The sequence below is a fragment of the Lepisosteus oculatus genome, chromosome 3, assembly GCF_040954835.1.
Source record: "Lepisosteus oculatus isolate fLepOcu1 chromosome 3, fLepOcu1.hap2, whole genome shotgun sequence".
Classification (NCBI taxonomy): domain Eukaryota; kingdom Metazoa; phylum Chordata; class Actinopteri; order Semionotiformes; family Lepisosteidae; genus Lepisosteus; species Lepisosteus oculatus.
The window spans coordinates 24,780,643-24,802,563 of NC_090698.1; the positions used below are offsets into that span (position 1 = coordinate 24,780,643).

The 21,921-nt window shown below is 36.3% G+C and overlaps 1 protein-coding gene across 7 annotated transcripts in view; it reads left to right on the plus strand.

Moving 5' to 3' along the window:
* The window catches only part of arhgef28a (Rho guanine nucleotide exchange factor (GEF) 28a), a 124,148-nt gene that overhangs the window by 53,361 nt on the left and 48,866 nt on the right, over positions 1–21,921 (plus strand). For 6 of the 7 annotated variants that reach the window (XM_015339200.2, XM_015339215.2, XM_015339219.2 and 3 more), the window contains 3 exons: positions 19,273–19,397; positions 19,957–20,282; positions 21,595–21,799. In XM_015339200.2, the coding sequence (XP_015194686.2) occupies positions 19,273–19,397; positions 19,957–20,282; positions 21,595–21,799 (656 nt within the window). Of the gene's footprint in view, positions 1–1,118; positions 2,545–19,272; positions 19,398–19,956; positions 20,283–21,594; positions 21,800–21,921 lie in introns of those variants that run through there. The other variant, XM_015339228.2, reaches the window with a different exon arrangement.

A 21,921-nucleotide genomic window follows, 5' to 3' on the forward strand; every position in this document is an offset into this window, starting at 1 on the left:
GTTGTTTGAACTTGTATTGTCAGCAGTGTGGAGTGGTGGAAGGGTGTGTGTTCAGATGTCAGGTGGCACACTGCTGTTACACCCTTGGGCAAGGTACTTCACTCCACTCAGTTCAGTGACACTCCCAGCTGTATAAATGGGTACAAATAGAAGTAGTTGTGGATAGAGGTGTCAGTCAAATTTATTAATAGTAAGCATTAAGTCCAGCAGCTGTCCATATTTTTTTTTCTTCTCCCTTGAAACAGTTGGTGAGAATTTAGATTGATCATTTGCATGATCCAGTTTGCTTTTCATCATACAGTACATGTTTATTTCATGTGTTGAGAAGCTAACTACAGTTATTTTTTAAGCGTCTGTGGTTTTTCAAGAAATTATTACAAAGCAATCTTCTTCTATGTCATATGCAAATACATTTTAGTTCTTCACATTCCCTTCTTCAACCAAGGGAATGTGGCATCTTTGCAAAATAACTGTCCTGTTTTGCTGTAATCAAACAAGGTTACCAATATTGAAGTAATAATATTTTAGTTTATGGAGGGGCTACACAGATTATTAAGTTAATTTAATATGATAGACTTTTACAGTATTTACTGTATACAGGTGTCATATCCATTAGTTTAGTTAATTCAGTTAGTCCATTTTTTAAATACAGTGAAAAATTAATGTTCAGGAAAATATGTTAACAGGAGAATGATAAACTGAAAAATGGATCATAAAGGACAGTTCTGATTTACAATGAAACAAAGAGAATTAAAATTAAAAATTATTTGCCATATAAGCAATTTTGTGCTGTATGGGGAAGCTAGCGATTAAAAACTTTTATTCATAGCATTGTTTTTCTTCAGTTTAAACCTGGAGTTTTTTTTTTGCTTCTATTCTATGTCCTCAGTATGACCCATCAGCTAGAGCTACAGTATAAGAATCTGCACTGTCAGGAATAAATAATTAAAAAAAAACCCTAGAAATGATTTCATATACTGTACTGAGGAGCTACTCTAGGCTTCATCTGTTTGAACAGTAATTGAAATGAAGTGAGGAATGTTAACAAGCTCAAATGTCATAGTCTTACCAAAGCTGACATTTAAGATGAGCTACACTTGGGCTCTTGTCTCTCTCTCTCTTTCTAACTCCCTCCCCTTATGTCTCTGTGTTTTCTCTCGCTTACTGCCGCCCCCCCCCCCATCCTATCCCACCCCAGCCAGCAAAGACACACATCACATTGCGAAGGGAGGCCAACAGAAAAGTTTAATGTGAGTTTAGCGAACAAACAGTAAGCATGCTCTTTCGGTGCTGTGTCTGCAGCAAGCACACACGGGTACTCGAAGAAAGAAGTTTTGTGTGCTCGGAAGATGATGGGGGGAGGGGCTGCCAAGGCCAGGCTGAATGCTAATTGCCAGTGAGTTGTTCGGGGAGACTGTGTAAGAATGGAAGATTTGTTGTAAAACAGTCACTAGTTCTGTTGTGCTGAGTTGAGAGGTTACCCTAGCCTTGTAAAGGTGCCAGACATATGCACAGCTAAAAGAAGGAACGTACCGGAGTTTCTGACATTGTGGATGATCTAGGGACCATAGAAAATTGGCAAATCAGATTTATTTAGCAGCACAGAACTCCAAAGAGCTCCAAAGAGCTCCTTAAAGGAACCTGCAAGCAGTCCATGTAGTACCTCTTTTTATTTTTCCTCTTCAGTGTGCTCAGAGATGTAAGTATGTGGACAATGCAGGGTTTCACATTTCTCAAGAAGGTCATACCGTCTCGGCTGCCAGATTGGACTAGGTGTTTAATTTGCTGGCTGAAGGAGAACATAAAGTGAAGGGATCGATGGAATTAAAGCTCAGCATCTCTCCCTGAGGCCCTCCGAGATTTGTCAGTGTGCACGGAAAACGTTTTACCAGCATTGTGAAGGATAAACCAAGGAGTACGTGTTTTTTTTTACCCATGCTCACCCCCAGGTACACCCATGGGTGCTGTAACTGTCTTGTTGGTGAGCCCTAATTAACATTCTGTACCTACTGTACAGGCTTTGGTTTGTCTTTTTTTTTCTTGTTCCTCTGTGGAGTAACCTTCTCCTCACTCTTGATAGCTTGGTCTCAGCAGTTTGATTTGCATAGAAATGAAAAGGTGAGTTAATGATTCATTGGCTCAAGCTGACCTTCCAAATTCTTCTCAACAGTGAAGCAGCTCTGCGGTTCAGTTTCTTTTGTTTCCTGCCGTTTTGAGGACTGTCGTCTGGCTGTCTTGCCCCAGCGATGTGCGTGTCTGATTGCTTGGATAGCCCTGTGTGTTTTAGTGTAATTCCCTCCCTGGATTATTAAGCAGTATGATCCCAGCATTGCTGTTTCCTTACTGTAAATCACGCCTGGAGTAGGGACACCTCTGAACACAGCAGAGTTTGGCATTCTATCATGTTTCAGCTGACTGCTCTCACTGATGTGTTTGTTTGAAACACATCAGAAAAAGAAATGGATTCCGACTCGGATTCTCCATTTAATTACTCTTGGCCTTCCTTTCCCAAAATGAGGATTCGACGGAGATCTTCAAAGCAAGGTAAAACAAAACATGTTAGCATTTTTTTCTTGTTTTGACTATTTGACGGCACAATAACTTTCTTCTCAAAGCCTGACATTTTAGTTTAATAAATGTTCACTGCACTTGTGCCAGAACTTTAGTTGATGCTGTCATCTGTAAAGAATCTGGAAACAAAAGTCTTTTTCGTTCAATGTTAAATGTATAGAAATGAACTACTCTTTAAGTGTATCCATTTAAAGATGGATATAAACTATCTTTCAGTGATTCTGTCAAGGATTATAAGAAAGTTGCCTGTTCATTTTCAGATTTCTGGGGGGTCGTTTTAAATGATAACATATTTTGAGCAAGTATTTGCTGTTTTATTGCTATGACTGTTGTCTGTTCCAGTCGAAATAAACTGTCATTATGTACATATGGTTTGGCAAAACTGATGTCCTTCACTACTAAAGCGGGTATAAATTGCAGTTTAAAAAATTAAATTTCCCTTCCTTTTGATGGGAGTGATCTGTATAGCTCCCAGGTCTCCTTTGTACGCAATCCTTTTCATCAGGGGATGCTCTCTTTCTTAGGACCTAAACAGCCACAGGAAGCTATAGTGTCTGCAAAGGCAATCATAGTTCTTTGCGATAAATTACATGCTGGCTGTATTCAGGCTAAAAATAAAGAAGAGCAATCTTGATGCTTCTCTTTGGCACTACAAATCAAGTTTGAAAAAAAAGCTATAAATATAAAAGACATTTTTCAGTTAAACAACTACAGTGATACTTTTGTTTTGTCCTCAAACATTCATTAATTCTGTTCCACTGAGAATGCTCAACAGGACGACTGTTAAATTGGTCTTTTAAGAAAGTACCTGAGTTAGAAATACCATAACAAATTAGCACAAACAAGTTCAAAGGCTTACAGTTGATTAATCAATAAAAATCAATATGTCTGGATCTCTTTTCACGTGCTTCTATTTCTATGCACTTTTTATGTATAGCAGGTAATCGGTTCTTTGAAATGTAAAGGTAATGAAAGAGTAGGAATTACTTTGTATTATGTAATTTTACTGTTACCACATGTTGTATTAATTACAAAATGTACCAATTATTAAAAATGCTAAAAGAATGTGTAGTCAAAGAAACTATGGCAGATGCACATCTTAATGTAAGCGTTAGACCCATGTCAGAAATTCACAGCTACCTAAATGATTTGGCACATTTGCATTTGGTAGTTTTATGGACTGTTTTCAAGCATAATCCATAGGTTTTGTGTAATTAAATAGATGCAGAGCATTCGCTGAATGGTACAGGAAATCCCAGCAATAATACCAGTGCAGTTTTATGCACTGCAGATCCAAACTGCACAGTACAATCAACCAAGCATTAACACATTATGTTCTGAATGTGCATTGTCCAGGGGCTATTCTGTCTATTCACTTGCTAAACAGATTGTTTTTTTATGATGTTAGCACAATAGCCAGACTGCGCATAGACACTGTGTTTCCTCTTAAGACATGTTTCAGGCTGCTGACGTAGATGAATGAGGACAGTCAGATGATGTCACCTTCCCAAGGCCATGGGCTGAGGATATGGGCCGAGCATTGCTTTGCTCCCAGAATCTTTCCACCTGTTGGTCTTCTCCAAGAGCCTTTTTACTAAGATAAAATGTAAAAGTGCTTTTGGCCATGGCGTCGTGTGACTCTAATTTCTATGACAAACTAGAATGATAGATATAAAATTAATAAAATTATTAAAGGAGTCAAAGTAAAAGTAAAACTGCTTCGGGTATTATTTTTCAAAGGCCGATTGCGCCAACAAGGATTAACCACTTATCCATATTTGATGAATGTTTATCTTTTAATCACATTCCACTGGATTTTGAAACAGATTTTATATTTAATTCTTGTTTCTAAGATTAAATATTTTTATATCCTAAATATCCTAGTTTACGTTTTAGTGGTGCAATGTACAGTAACAGTGATTTCAGTAGGTCTGGACTAACACAGTGATATTCAGTGCATTAGAAGGTGAACAGTTTGATAGAGAATGATGGCCAGGCACTGAGGACAAGGCTGTTAGAACTCTCGCTATGGAGAATGAGCAATTGAGCCGCTGGAAGGGTGGTTATGCAGAGGAGAGAAGGATGTGAAATAACAAGTGTTGACCTCAAGAAAATCTAAATCTGAATGAGCTAATCCGAGTTTAATACTAAATTGAGTTAATTTTTATCCATATTTCTTGTAGTCAGCACTAAATATCCCGTATACTGTAGAGAAAAGTGTTAAAAAGGAGAATCTAAATACAATACCTATTTAAGACATATAAATAATATTTTTGGGGGTATGTTTCTACATTTGAAGTTTGCCATGTGCATAATCATTGGCCAGACAGAAGTATGCTGTAGTCATATTTTATTGTAAAGACGGTGTGTATTGTATGTAAAGATTGTGACCTGAATTGGATGAAGCAGTTAGAAAATGGGTGGATAGATGTAAAGACAATGTGATAGGTACTGAGCATTTGAAAAATCAGTACGTCCTGGAATTTGAGACAACACAGCATTTTGTTAAACATGCCAAATTATAGTGTACTTTTGGGTGGTATAAATCCTATTTTTCAACATTCAGTGCCTTCAAGTATTCAGATCTTTAATATGCTGTCCCATATGTAAAATCATGAAATGATGCATACAAGACTTTTAAGGGTAAGATAAGTTACCGTAAATGTCAGCAAACACTAAGGAGAAAAAACTGAAATACACTAAGTTGGCTGCATAAATATTTAGACCTATGAACTCAGTATTTGGTGGAAGCATCTTTGGCAGCAATTACAGGCACAAGTTTTTTTGGGTGAGACTTTGCTCACTGGCTTGTTGTAATTTTTGCAACTTTGCTTCTTAGGGTTTTTGCTCAAGCTCTTCTGTCTTGGTTGTAGATCACTCTTTTTTTTCTGAGTGTTTATGTATACTTGGTTTAGTCATTTTTCCTTCAGTCAGTCTCATTACCTGTCCCTGCTGATGGGAAATGTCCCCTTAAGGTGGTGTTGCCACAGGAATGCCTGACGGGGGATGGTTTTAACTGGGAGTTGTGCTGTGTTGGGTCTGTGCCAGACATAACACTTGACATTTAGACCAATTTGGTCTCATCTGACTACAGTACATTTTGCCATGTGTTCAAAGGAAAATTCAGGGGCTTTGGTGCAAATTCCATGCCGGATTTGAGATGGCTTATTTGTGTTCTAGAAATTGTTGACACATGCAATGTTTCTCCCATTTCAACCACTGAACTCTGTAGCACTTTCAAGGCTGCTGGTGGTCCTACATTGGCATCCGTCACCAGTTTCCTCCTTGCCTGGCTGCCCAGTTTGGAGGAATGGTTTTGGAGGAATGGTTTCATCCAGACAGTAATTAGATACACCATCCCATTCTTGACAATTGAGTAGACTGTGCTCACAGGGATATTCTTTGACTGATATACTTTGTACCCTTATGCTGTTCTGTGATTTTCATTGGCTCTGACTGACAGGCTTTGAAAACTCTTAAATAAGGAAACTCACAGAGATTGTTTCCTTTTCAGTCCCTGCTGAGGAGATGCATCCCCTTTGCATGATGTTGTCATTGGCATGTTTGACTGTAGCATGGCGTTTTAATTCTGAAATAATGACAACCATGATTATTCTGAAATTATGAGTTGCACACAGGCAGAGGCTACTCAATTGTGGGGCTAGTCTAGGTAATTTTGTGCAGCTACACTAAAGGTTACCACAGCAAGAGGTTTGAATGCTTACGCAATCATGACTTTTCAGTTTTTCTTTCATATTGTCTATTTACTTGTTCCTGGTTGTTTTTATGCTTTGGATGTGTAGAATAGGTTTTGCATATATAGTAACAAATATTAATTGGTACTTTTAAGTATTCTAATTGCAATCTTTAAAGTAAAAACTAAGTGAAAACTGTGCAAGATTCTGAATATTTTTGTAAGGCACTGTATGTTATTAAGAAAATAACCATAATATCCATTTCCTAATTCTGAATTTTTTAACCCTGTTTCTATTGGTAAGAACAACAGTAAGACCTTGGCAGTCACTTACATTGCTATTCGACTCCTGTGCCTTGCAGATTTAAGTTGACTCAAGGGCTTGTTTCATTTTAAATGTCCTTGTTAAGCAACCCTGGCTATGAGTGGCTTCTTTGTCTCACTTCATTGAATGGTTTTGGTAGAGTATTTAAAAGTGGTTTTCTAAACCATAGATCAGCGTCTCCCAAGGAGACTGCCTTGATTTAATTTTAAATAATCCAGATTGGGCCGTAGATCGGTCTTCCAAATAATGGAGACAGGGGCAGTTTCTTTTAGCTGTAAGCAGTCTGGTGATAGCAAAGCATGAGCCCAGCAGCACTTTGTGATTAAACAGCATTTTGGCTTAATCATTTCTGTTTGCTCCATGCTGTGATTTTCAGCAAATTATAATGCTTTAGTCAAAATATAAACTGAAAAGATGTGCTCACTTCATAAAATTATTACATGATGTCATTTTATTGTTTCCCTGGGAAGGACTGGGTTCATTTAAAAACCTTTGAAATGTTATTCTTGTCATCTGATGTGCCAGTTGCCTCTATTACTTTTTAAGGCAACTTGGAATCTACACTCAGTTTTTTTTTCCTTCAGTCCAAATCTGTTGTTGTGAGAGAAACTGTGTTTTGTTAATATGCTGTTGTGGAGGTCATTCCTTAACGCCGTGAAACAATGAGATTAATAAACTGTCATGGAACATGGAAGTCCTTGGCAAGTAATTAAACATTTTAATCTATATAGGATACTTTGGGTATATTGCAGTGAAAATTGAACATAAGTGTGAAATCACATGACTAATATGCAGTATTTCAATGTAAGTTTGTTTATCTTATTTCCAGTTTCCTTCCACAGTCCAAAGACATACTTGCAGGTTAATTGACTTCTGAGAAAATTGGTCCTGGTGTGTGTGTGTTAGTGTGTGTCCTGTGATGGACTGGTGTCCTGTCCAGGGTGTACCATGCCCTTGTGTTGCTTGCTGGGATAGGCTGAGGCATCCCAACATTCCTGAATTAGATGAGGCAGTTAGAAAATGAATGGATAGATTATGAATACTTCTGTTTAATAAGTCAATTATCTGAAGAATTACAACATTTTTGAATAGATCTCACTGTCTTGGTGTATACTGTGAAAGATATTCCTAAATGCCGGTTTTCCATTTCATGTTAAACCAATGCTCTGATGCTGGGAAGATTGAAATATTCCAATAATAACAGTAAAGGCTGTTTGAACAGTTAGCTGTTGTTGGTTTAAGGATTTCACAACTAGGAAGATCAAGGCACTGAAACAGCACCTTCTCCAGACATTATTGGTTTTAAATTCTCCTTAAGTGTCGTCTAATCAGCATGCATATGTCTTTGAGCATGTGATGTATTGCTTCAAACCTGTACATCTAGGCCAACTAGTTTCTTAAGTATTTTTCCATTATAAATCAAAATAAATTGCTGCGCTTTTATTTTGTAATTTCCGTGGTTTGTTGTAAAGGTTGTAAATTATAAATCAATATAGAGTAGGTGTATCCAAAGATTAGCTAGTTAATTAGATGCTGTAAACCGGCAGTACCTTAGACTCAGTCTAGTTAGTTGTTTGCAGAGCATTAATCTGGTGGGAATTATAGTGGAACTGCATAACATTACCTGTGCCATCAAATTTGTGTTTTAAGCAAGATAGTGTTGTCACAATGTTCATAACAGCTGTTTGTACTTATTAATTTTCACTTGAGCTTTGGATGGAGGCATATGATTGAGAATAGCTTTAAATTGGCTTTAGAAATGATGGCTTTAGTCCCCCTTTCTCTTGAATGAGTTGGCACTGTAGCATGAAGTGAGCTGGCTCAATTTCACTTTTCCTTCTCACAGAATAATTGTTCCTGCTGTGTGTAATTAAATCTGGAAGTTTGCCTTATCTCTAGGGTGAGTTCAAATCCCATGAAATTCATAAAACACTTCTTTTTAACTGGACTTGTTATTTAAATGTTCATCAAACCAATGAGAAATCATTTTAAGGAAGTTATTAAAGATGTATCTGAATGTGAGTTTTTTTTAAACTATGTACTGTATACTAGATTGTGCTTGTCACAAAAATCATTTGGTGCTTCAATGTTGCATGTTTAATTTAATTCATTTTTTAAAAGTACGTCTCATGAATATTGACAGATACTGTACATTAAGATACATTGTTCTGTTGGGTCACAGTTTGAATTAATCAGATGAATATAACAGTTTGCATTTACTCCTAATCAAATCAGTAATCAGTAATAAATTAAAGTTAAAAATTATTAATAAATCAAAAAAGAAAACTATTAAAAAACCTAAATATTAGTTAGTTATTTTTCTCCTTTATGTGCTGGTTTGCTGAAATAATTCTTAGTTTTTCTAGATTAATACCATCTTTCTTCAGATTCCTAACAATGGTTCTCATATGGTATGACCACATCTGTGCTGGTTATGCAACTGTGAGACATAAAAACATTTACAATTAATACAATGATATACAAAGAATTCAGGAGGGGTCCACAACAAACAGTTTGTATCTAGTTGAGGTGGGTAGTTCCGTCAGCATGTGTAGGCTGCAAAGGAACAAGTAATAGGTTTATTCCATGCTGAAAAGAGAAGAAAGGAAACACATGTTTTGTTTTTTTTCGGGTGTAAAGCTCCACAGCCGAAACATTGTGTTTCCTCTCTTCTCCCCTTTCAGTTTGTATCTAGTGCAGACCAAGCCTACATTTTGCATCCACTCTGTTCTGATGTCACAGCTTTGCAGTCTTCAGAAAAAGTCAAGTCAGAAAATACTTGCGAACACAGAGGCACGTGTTCATTCTCGTTTGTTAGAATGTAGACCTTTGTTTTTGCTACAGTATTTAGATGTCTCATGACACTTAATATGATGATTTTATTTGATTTGTTCTTTTCACCTCATATACAGTATGACACAGTTCTGTCCTGGTCAACTGATAGCATCAAATATAGCTTAATAGCTACAATGCCATGCTATGGTAAAAAATATCAAAGTAAGACTTTTATAAAGCATTTTGATGACAACTTAATAAGTAATAGGAATACAATTTGATATTTCCCTTATTAAAGGGGAATTTTAATAGTTTCTCTAGAATAAAAGTAATTTTGTTCCAGTAATAGTATAGTACATTGTTCTCTGGATGGCAATATTTACATGATCAGCTTTTCTCACATCTTGGAGATATACATCAATCCATTTGCCAGTTGGTTGTTGATGTTGTTAGGGCAAGAAAGCATGTTCTCTTTGTATTTCCTGGTCTGCTGTGTGTAGTGGTGAGCTCTGGACTTATAACAAGAAGCTTTTGAGTTCAGCAGTGTTGAGAAATTTCCTCCACCAGTGAATAGTGCAGAGTAATGAAATGTAACGTAATGAAATGTACAGTTTCTATAATTTTGTTAAAAAGGTCATTGGGATTTATTAACCGTATTGTATATTTTTAAGTGTATGCCTTTTGGTGTTTTTATTTACTCTAATTATAGGTCTTTGAAATGTTTTTTCATTCATTATTATTTAATTTCTCTCACCTATATAAAGTTGAATGTTTCCTTTCTTCCTCTATCTCATGGACATCAAGCTGCTGGTAGATTCTCTCTCTTGTTCTCTACCAACCTCCTGCTGTGATACCTGTTAAACATTAAAGGAAAATAAATGCTGGTGAACCTGCAGTTCTGCTCTCCTGTCCTCCTTGTTCACTACTACAAAACAGCAAAGGCAAATAAGAGAGAATCACAACAATATCATGAATGGCAATTCTCTATGTGTGTTCACACAATGGCTAAGAAAGGGCAATTCAGACTTACATACATGTAAGAGAAACCTAACTTGTACAAAGCTCTTGAAGTAGGTGTACCTGGTGTAACAGTTTGAAAGGTGCCCAGCGAGCACTGGTAAAAGTCAATGTCCCATGTGAGGGGGTAGAGGCACTGGTGTGAGGTTAGCAAAACACTAAAATAACAAAAATAAAGGGGAGGGGGGGAACCAAACCAAAAGAAAAAAAGAAAAATGCGCCGGTTTCCAGCCTGGGAAAAAGAATCGCTTGCAACAGCGGTATCCAGACTGGACTTAAACTATGTAACGGGATCCAGTCTGGGAGAGCAGGGAGCACAAGGCCAAAACAACAACAACAAAAAAATCTCAACCTGTCCTCATGAGAGATGCACAGTGGGACAGGGAAAAAAGGAAATGAAGTGAAGGAAAAACGACGGCCTTTTGCCCGGTCACAATCTGGGACTGTCAGTGGAAGTTCCTCCCCTTCCTGGGGTACCTTGCTTGTCCCTTTGGGGAGGTGTTCAGTGTGTCTTTAAGAAGTCCTCACAGCTGTGGCTCGTCCCTGATCAGCCAGTACAGCTGTAGTTACAAAGGCAATGCATCACCTTTCATCCAGGGCTCTGCCTCCACACTGAAAATGCCCTCACTGCATAGTGCCACATTGGGTTATCATTTTGTATGTGATTTTGTTCTCAAATGGTGTATATAGTTAAAGGTTTCTTCTTGTTGTTCTTCTTATTCTTCTTATGAAAGTGTAGCATGAGTCTGTATAATAGCAATAAGGGACCAAAGAGCAGTAGTGGGAATAAGGGCTTCTTAAAATTTACTGGTGGGCAGGAGTAGTCATAGTCCATTTTACAGCCATTATTCAAAATGAAATTAACTATATTAATTGCATATCAGGAAAATAATACATTACAGATTATTTTACTCACCTGAACTGGCAAACATTAGTCACGGAAGACTCCTTTTTTCCATTTTGTAAAAAAAGATAGCTAAAGATAAGACAGTTAAAAACAAAATGAACCCCATCAGCTTTCAGATATAATTGTCCAGAATATTCCACTCTGGGACCACAAAAGTCAACCCTCCCCTGCCTTTTTCAAAAATGATATCTCCAGGATAAGGCTTTTCCACATGATTCATGAGGATTAAAGTCTGTTTAATTTAATACATGAGTCATTACATTACAAACACTTTTCATGTATGGGTGTATATTACAGTGCCCCTCAGTGTTCTTCCCAGTACAGCAATATAGCTTTAAACAGCTGATTAATGGAAAATGTGGTTTTGCTCTGTGCAGTGCAATCACTGCATATCAATGCTATTTAATTTGATAAAACAAGTTGTAGTTTTAACTTGTACAAACTTTGTCTTTTTTTGTAAATTAAAATAAAATACATCTTTGTTTTTAGATTTCTCACAACCGCAGCACTGAAGGACAATGTCACAAGACCACATGAGAACATAGCAAAATGCAAACATAAGCAAGTTTAGAAGTGAGTGGAGATCATTCATAATATCTGCAGTAGCTTGTTTGGTTGCTAGATGCTTAACACAGACAACAGCTTAACACAGACAACACAGCCACAGTATAACGAATGATACAATAATAATAATACAATACATACAATATAATCAGTACAGTGAGAAGTGCACTAAGAAGACTTACTCACAGTCCAGAACACACAAATAACAAACCAGAACAGAGCACTACACAAAAAAGTCATATTGCACAATATGACAAAAAATATAAATGTATTGCACAGGTCCCTTAATAAGCTTAAGTGTCAGCTTCGATAAAATGTAAGGTAGTTTGTTTCATACTCCCCCAAACCTTTGGATAAAGAAGTCCATCCCTGTTCCCAGTTTTAAAAGCAGCCTTGTGTAGTTTCCACATGTTTACTCTGCCTCATGTTTTACTTTTCATTCTGAAGTCCAGTATGTTGACTTTGAGGTTTCAAAATACGTGAATCTTATTATAGTCCTCTCTGTTCTGTTTCCGTTTCTTCCACCTGTCAGTACAGGACATTCTGTTAAGCTCCAGAATGTATCTGGTTGCTCTTCTTTGCACTTTTTCTTTTTTTGTAACATGATAAAAAATGTACACAATATTCTAAATGAGGTTTCACTTTGTGCATTGTACAATTTTGACATAAGATTCCTCATTGTAAATTAATTGCCTTAAATACCTAAGTCTTTTTAATATGTGGCTTCTTCAAATCTCAGTGTTTCCTATTTAGATGTACTGTATTTTGTTTTTTCTACCTGCACATAACACACCATTAGATACTATGTAGCAAATGTTTGTCTAGTCTTGAATTTTGCCTACATCTTTTCGCTTTTCTTTTGTAACCTCTGCAGTGTTTGCAAATGTTGCTGTTTTGGTATCATGGGAAAGCTTCACTATTTAGCAACACCTAGAATCTAGATCCCCGTTATTATTTAACAAAAGCAGTGTCCCTATTATAGAACCCTGTGGTACTCCGTTAATTGCAAACTCTACAATTTGAGCACTCTCCCTTTGTTTCTCCCCATTTTCTATCCTTTAACCAGTTCTCATTCCAAACACATACATTACCTTTAATAATTACTGCCTGCAATATAAGAATAAAGCTTTTATGAGGAACTTTAAAAGCCTTCTGAAAATCTAAATATATGTATGTTCTGTGCATGCCCATTACTGTTGTTGTGACTTCAAAGAACTCTAACATGTTAATTCTACAATACCTACCCTTTGTTAATCCATGCTAACTATCCCCTTGAATCCCATTTCACTGTAGACAACCCTCTAGTTTACTTGTAATTATAGTTTCCATAATCTTACATGTAATATAGTAGGTCAGTTTGTGTCAGTACAATTTTAGGTACACAAGGGGGCATGTTTGAGGGCTGAGAAGGATGTCCAGATGTTTATATGATGTCAATGTGTCTTTTCACTGGAGTTTTTTTTAAACACACGATTACTTAGAATGAGCAGTGAATAAGCAAAGTCTGAATAGCAGGGTAGGATACTGTATGTTTTAATTTCAGTGTACTCCCTATGTGGCCTTAATGCATTCTTGAGAGGGTTGTAGCAAAGTTTATTTAATATATACTGTATATACAGTAGTATATGAACTGCCATGCTCTATGCTTTGATAAGTGTTTTATTACAGTAAATGCATATTTAATTCTGTAATAAATGTATAATGAGGTATTAATCAGAGTATTAATATTGTATTTTCATTCCAATGTATAATATTTAATATAACTTTTCTTAAAAGGCTGCAATTATAGTGAAAAGTGTAGGATCTATGACAAAAAGGAATTAAAGATAATGAAATTTAAAATTTGCTAATATATCTTTCTTGATGGTAGTACCAGACTGAGGGGGTGATATTTGGATTTTGCTACCAACAGTTAAAAACTGTATCAAAATTAGTCCCAGGCACAATAATTTCTCTTGGGCTGGATGTTTTGTTGAGGTTTCAAAAAGACAGCTCTGCATGCAGATTTGTAAGCAGGAAAAAATCCATGTTTAAGAAGGAGAACATTTGTTTTCAATTTCACTGAGACATGCTGGTTTCAGTTTACACTGATGATCATATTTGCTTTTAGTTCAAACATTTGACTGGTTCACTTGTGAACTAGAGTTGAAAATGTGAAATAATTACATGTTGGTCTTTACTTGAGAATAGGCATATCTTTGTGAACGTGTAATAAGGTAGGAGGCTTTCTCATATTGTAATTCATTAAGGCTGACAGTCATATTTAAATGGCTAACGGAGATTTGGTGATTTGCTAATTATCTGCTTTGTTACTATAAATGGTTCCACAAAATAAGATAACCAGTCAGTCAGGGCATAAGCTCAGATTTACTGAAAATGTTGACCTACGTATAGTACATGCTAGATGGGAATTCCAAACCTATGTTGTTTATGTTGCTTTTATATTCTATTTACAGTATATTTATATTATAGTATATATTATATATTATATATTATATATTATATATAATATATTATAAGGAGATGCATCTGGAAGTTTGTAAAAATACTGTAGATGGGTCAAAGCTCTGATATACTTATTGTCTGAGTTCTCATCAGAAATGGGCTACGTTTATGCTTAGCTAAGTTTCAGATGTGAAGTAAAAGCCCTATATCTTAAAATGGTTAATGTGCCTGATTTGTTACATTATATTATTTGACATCTAGGCCTTGCATCCTTCAACAATTTCCCCTATCTTTGTACACTACTGTGTGTTTAGGAGGGTTGTCTGTATACAGTATATCTAATTGCTTTTCACAGTTAGGGCATTGCTGAAATCTGCACCATTTTTAAATCTCAAATCTCTGTAGTCTCTAAACATGTCTCTAGATTGCTTTGTGTATTATATTGGAAATACTCAGATAAACTCTTATAGAGAAACATGTACTAACCATTTAAATGTCATAATCGCAGCAAAAACAAAATGACAATTTCTTTGACAATACATTACAATTTTACAACAATACATGACAATTTGTAAAAATCACTTTTCTTCTAATTTTATGATGACCTTTTTTGAACTGAATTGTAAATTTCAGATTTTATACTTATTTTTCACCTCTGAGCTTAAATTACAGTACTTCTTACAAGTTGTAGAGGCAGAACTGGTGTTTTTTTAACTGATTCAAATGTGAAATTCAGAGCTTTGACAAAAGTGAACCGAAAATTAAAAAATAGCAACACATCAAATATAAAAAGACATTGAGAAGTCATTATTCTTTTATGAGTTTCGGATGTCCTTTTACTTTTGAGCAGAGAAAGGAATTGTATAGTATAATCAAAGCTTGCAATAAGGTAGAGAAAACAGTATTTGCTTGCCTTGATGGGAAATAGAGATGTCACGCAAAGTTGTTTTGGGATATTTCAAACACCTGTGTAGGTGCATTTGCTTTTAACTTGCAGTATTGACAGTACCCATGAGAAAAGCAAATATTGGCCAGCTCCCAGTCACAGTTTTATATATAAATTAACTCTATTCCTCAACCAAAAACAGTAGCAATAAGTAATGCATACTACTCTACATAGAAACTGTAACTTACTACGTAGAAATACTGTAGCTGTTGACTTTTAAATTTTTTATGATCATTTTCACAAGCTTGGCTGTAAGGGATTACTTTTAAAAGTTATTTTCCCCAGTGCTACACATAATATTTTCTATTGTTTGTGTAAGCCTACCTACTGTAACAGTCCTTTGATTTTAATATATTACATTAGAGAAGACAACACTAACAAAAAACCATGGTTACTGTAAGTTGGAAATGTAACAAAAGAGGTGTTCTCCTTGGCTCTTCTTTATGATTGTAAATAGTATTCCATTGTTATTAGCGAGTTTAAAGCTTATCTAATTGCAGTACTTTTCAAAATGATTATTTCATGGATCACATATAAGACTTATATAGAATAATTAATACTAATATTACAGAAGCCTATTAGAACAAAAATATTTTTTTATCTGTTTGCACAGATATGAATGTAAAAGAATACTGGAATGCCAAAACAGTTCCAGGATGGCACAAAGGCCGTAGCCAACAGAGTAATACATTTATGAAGAGAGTCCTGGTGCTGGCGATGTTAGCAGCACTATCGTGTTTAAATGCAAAAGTGTCTAATTTAAACGAAATATTATCAAGTTCAATAGCAAAAAAATATATTTTTTCTTCATGGCATAAATGACTGTTTATGGACGCCATGGCATCAGTGTGCAAGATAAAATATATTTTTTAAATGAAACCAACTTTAATTAAGGATGAAAGTTTGACTTCACTTTCTTGAATGGGTTTTCCAGGTGAGTTTGTTTCAATGAGCATAGCTTGATTGAATGCAAGAGGTACCTGAAGCTGCTGTTACACCCTTTTAAAACATGATCCATTATGTTTCCATGGCAAACAGTGTGGGAAGCACTGGTGTGTAGTGTATTAATATATATGTAGGGAACTGAGATGAATTGCTGTCCATCAGTGATCCCCAGCTAACTTGACAAAGCTTGAGTTTGTATAGAAGAATGGGACAAAATGTGCACAATCCCTGTGTGCACAGCTGTTCAAGAATTACCCCCAACAATTTACAACCTTGTTCTTTTAACCAGGTACTGATTTAGGAGGCTGAATAGTTATATAATCAATACACTGTAAATTAGCAGGCCAGCAGCCATATCACCCTGCAACTCACAACTGGCAACCCACTGAAGCTGAGCAGGTGTGAGCCTGGTCAGTACCTGGGAGACCTCCTGGGAAAAACTAAGGTTGCTGCTGGAAGAGGTGTTAGTGGGGCCAGCAGGGGGCGCTCACCCTGCGATCCAGGTGCATCCTAATGCCCCAGTATAGTGATGGGGAAACTATACTGAAAATAAGTGCCGTCCTTCGGATGAGACGTAAAACCGAGGTCCTGACTTTCTGTGGTCATTAAAAATCCCAGGGTGTTTCTCGAAAAGAGTAAGGGTGTAGCCCCGGCATCCTGGCCAAATTTCCCATGCCTCCTAATAATCCCCCTCTATGAATTGGCTACATTACTTTGTTCTCCTCCCCCCCCTTTCCCACTCCGATGGCAGGCTGTTGGAGTATTTTTCGGTCGCAGTTAATGGCAACGTCAGCTCAAAGATTTGGTTCAGACCACCAAATGGAGACTGGTGTGCCGACAGCCGGACCCTGCTGATGCGGGAATAACTCTAGGAAAGAGATACACACTTTATTAGCACTTCATTTTTTATGTTAATTTAGCTTTTAAGCTCCTTTACCCCTAAGTGTTGAGTTAGAGCATTCAAGTGTTGATGATAAATATTCACTTTAAATGTGTAAGCGTCATTTGTGATTGGAGTAATGAGACATTATTGGATGGGGTCAATGCTTCTGCAGTGCCCTATATTTATCTTTGTAGTCACTGCCTTGCTCACAGATCAAAATGTGTGCTAGATTATGTAGTGTACCTGCAAAAAACAGAGCATACTGTTTTATGATTGTTATAGCTGAGCCATGATCTCAGGCAAATTCTTTGATAATCTTAGTGATCATTAATAGAACTGTTTGTAATGAGTGAAGACCTATTTCAACATGGATTTATACAAGTTTTACTCAGTTAATGAAATTTGTATTAATTGAATTTTACTAAATTCCTAATTCAGAAACATACTGTATATGTTATACAGTATGTGTTATGTAGATTAATCACATTTTTAAAATGATAAATTATCTTACTTCAGCAGTATTGGGTCACATAGGATTTTCTCAAATCCAATACTGTACAATTTTTGTCAATAAGCCCCATACAGAAATTAGAGTATTTTTAAAAAATGTATTAAAATGGTACTGCGACTCTACTTTTGTATTCGGGTTAAAAAGAATCAGTATTGATATCTGCATTTCAAATCACAATAAAAGTAAAATGTACACAGTAACTTGTAAAACCCCTAATTGACATGACAAAATAGATTAAATTTCCTGGTATGCTCAGTGCCATGTTCAGAGTAAAGGACAACAAAACTTCCAGTGACGTGAAGCAGCCCTATTACATTGTAAACAAGCAGGCTTATGAATACTCTACTGTACATCTCTTTTAATCCAATAGAAATATTTTTCTCGATTTTGTGACAGTTTTACTGACAAATACTACTTACTTGTTAACTCGACATGCAGATCATGTTGGAACATTTCTGCAGTGAAATATCTGCTGCACAACCAGTTCTTATCCACTCGTACATCATATTACATTAGTCATTACAGTGACTAGTGAGCAGGAAGGGCCACATCACATCACAATTCACGGGAACTCTCACTCTCGCCTGTGGTAAGACCAGGGCTTTTGCGACAACACGGCGACTTAAGGTACTTTCACAAAGTTCACGATTTTGTGCTTAATTTGAAATTTGTAAAATGTTTCTATCCCTTCAGTGAATTAAGTTTTTTACTGAGATTTAACAGGCTGGGTTAATTGCTTCTTAAATGTTTTGTAGGTGAGGCAGCGGCAGTGGTAACCGTAATCCAACAATATCTAGCCAGATAAGCACATGAAAAAAAAGTATTTTAAAGCATATCAGAAAAGAAAATTGTATGTTGTACTGCAGTAACTCAGAGTTCTTTGATGTGCTTTCATGTTGTTATTTTGTGGCCACAGGTGTTCTTTGAGTTTTTTTTCAGATCAAAAAATGAAACGTGGCTGTCAGTGTGTTGACATGTTTGGTAGAGTGCACTCAGTTTCCATATTGCCGTGGGGATCATTTGTGAGAATGAAAAGAATGCAGACTCACCAACAAAGTATTTTTTGCACTGAAAATGAAAAGTGAAAAGCTATTCACATACTTGCAGTTGGATCAGTGAAAGCTCTCACAATAATGTTACTTAACACAAGGGAGAGTATGATACAAATTGTATGTATATTTATTGTTAATAATATCATCATCATCACTGAACAAATACATAAAATAGAATCTGTTTTTTTACTGTACATTAGTCCTGTTCATTAATGGAAGTGTATAAGGTAATAATGTAATGCAATTACTAACTGACATAATAAAATCTAAAAATGATTAATTTGTATGGAAATGGAAAATAAGCAAAATAATTATTAGTGTTCAGATCACTAAATACGCATCTCACACTTGTGTTTATGACAACAATATCACCTTGCTCTTGAATCTAATCTGAAAATAGATGTTAAGCTTGTGTAGATCATCTGTAGAGTATGTATAGTATATGAATATTGCTGGAGACAACTTACAGTACAATTTGCATGGCTGGGTCTTGTACAGTGTAGGTGAAGGAGACAAGCATGAAAAAATAGCATCGTCTGTGAGAGAATGACGACGTGCAAAGATTCAATAATTCAAATGTTTTCCCAGTAGTTATGGAAAATGAAATTTTTTAGATTTTTTTTCTTTTTTTTTTCAGAAAAAAATCACTCTCCTTCTTTCAAGAAACCTCAGATACACTCCACATTCACTGCAGCTTCCAGACTCTCGGCAATGTTGAATGGGAAGGATGAAATTTATGCCAACTCCATGCTTGTAGATAAGGTATTGTATGGAAGCTTTAGCTTCTTAATGGCTTTCTGGTTAAGGTGTTAATGATTTGAAATAATTTTCTGTTTTATTAATACTGAGTCTTGATGTGGTCTACTGACCAGTCTTTATACCTGAGCTGTAATTTATCCCATGTCCATCACTTTCCTCTGTGGAAGAACAATAAACATTAATGTATGCAATAAAAAACCGAGTTGATTTGAACATTCTCTTCTTTGTTTTGTAAATATGTAATTATTGAAATTATTTCAGCCGATAGTTCTGTAAGTCTTTGGATTTTTTTTTTCCTACCAACAGAATAAAAGTTGTGAATCAAGCAAAGACAAATCTAAATCTATTGTGGACAAACTATTACAGTTCAATTTACTTTTCTTCAGATACATATGTATGCTGGTGTTGCTTGATGTGACTTCCTCATCAGCTATCTATAAATTTAAAGAAAAGCATCTGTGGTGATATTTGTTTTATTCTGTGACTTCTGAATTCTCCCTGAATTGAAAGAAACAGTTAGAAATTGGATGGATGGACTTCTGAATTCTTGATTCCATTATAGGTGGATGACCTGGATATAAAATACAGCATTGACGGGGTCACCACTGAAAGCACACAGACAGACAGCTGTGCATCAGATCTGAGACAGGGAAGACTCTCTCACTCTGGAGTTCACTTCCCAGAGGAAGCAGGTTCATCCGCCTGCTGTAATCACATTTCCGAACATTGTGGTGACAAAAGGCATACGAGCAGCAATGCAGGAGACAGAGAACAATTTCCTTCAGTTTCCCCTGCCAACTTGGCACTGGCTAGACTGAATCAACCACACCGGCCTCATGTCTTCAATAAAGAAGGAAGTCCACCGCAGAACAGCACATGCACACTGAGGTAAGAAATCTTAGGGCAAATTATTTTATGTTTCAGGCAGAATAAGCCTAATAGTGATTACAGCTTATGGCATGCTTTAGTACAGTGGACTTTACTACTGGATGTGCTTCAGTGGTGTTTGGGAAGGGAAGAAAAGCTACATGCTTGCACCTAATCCATCAAAATAGAATTGTTGCATGGGTAATCTTTTGTTCAGAGTGCAAAGCACAAGTGTGATAAAACATCTTCAAAATTCTTGATCCGTCTTCCAAATCATTGATCCATTTAACCTGTTCAGGATGAAAGATCAGCTTCTGAACATGACATTATTACTGAATTACCAAGAATAGTAACAGCAACATAAGTTGTAGTTCAATAGTCTAAACTTTAAAATAACAGATTGAGTTCCAGAATGACATTTGGCCAACAATATATTATAATATATTAGTAATAATGAATAAATATTGCTATGGTAAGTTATCCTTGGAGCATTTGAGGTTGAATCATACAGTTTAAGCAAGAATTCGTTTTTTTATTTACACATTTATTTATGAATAAACTGCAATTTTTGTTGCAAAATCACCTAATTTGGAATCTTCTGTTGTGATCAATCTACATCTCGACTCAAAGTTACACCCCTTGTACCCATAAGAGGACAGTCTCCTCCAACGTGCTCCCCAACCATACTACTTATCTTTTGACATGCGAGTAGCTCTACAGTGTCATACAGGTGGTTCAGTGCCAATTGAAGAAGAGACGTGACCTAACTCCAACGTTGCAGGTGGAATTTGCAGGGGCTACTATTCTGTTGGAGGTTGAGAGAATGCTTGTCATGTAACCCACAACTGACCTGCTGAAACAGTTTCTGCTTCAGGGAATCTCCTGTTGAGTCGCAGCTGTCTAGTGATATAGCCATGGCTTGATCTCTGAATTTCCTAATTTAAGCTAGAAAGTGTTACTACTTATTGTATATACAGTAGCTTCATAAATCTACCAGGATGTAAAAATAATTTCCTTTTCACTTGCTTGAAGCTAAATTTATACTGCACTTTGTACTTTTGATTAAACAGATTGCTTGTGAAGTGATTTAGTTGCATTTTGATAAGATGACAAGATACGTCATTATTGTGATGTGTGTTGAAGTCAATGCATACATTTTCTAACCACTTTATTCAAGGTCATGGGGGAGCCGGAGCCTGTCCCAGCAAGTAGCGGGCACAAGGCAGATTGTGATAAAGTCATTCCTAAGTCTGTCTAAGTAAGTGGACATCATAGGATTTGGACTTGAAGCCTGCGTTTTTTATTTACGAAACACTTTCTCATTTTGTTACAGCCCCAATTTGGTCGCTCTTGAAGTAGACAGTGAAGATGATGATACATTAGACAAATCTCCTCTATCCCAAGCTTCTACATCTCCCCAGTCCGTTGCAGCTCTGCAGCCAAGCAGTGCGGACGAGCAGGACTCCTTTGACACTTCCCCTGAGCTCAGCTCCAGCAGGGCCAGATCCTTGTCTTCACATACCAACACCCTCTCAAAGGTACACTGCCCTCAGCTCATTCAGGTGGAGGTAGACTGTCAAAAGGTTGTTTCAATCTGAAGTTTATTAGTAATGTATTAAGAGGATCAACATCTGTCCATTTACTCACTTGGTTGTAAATT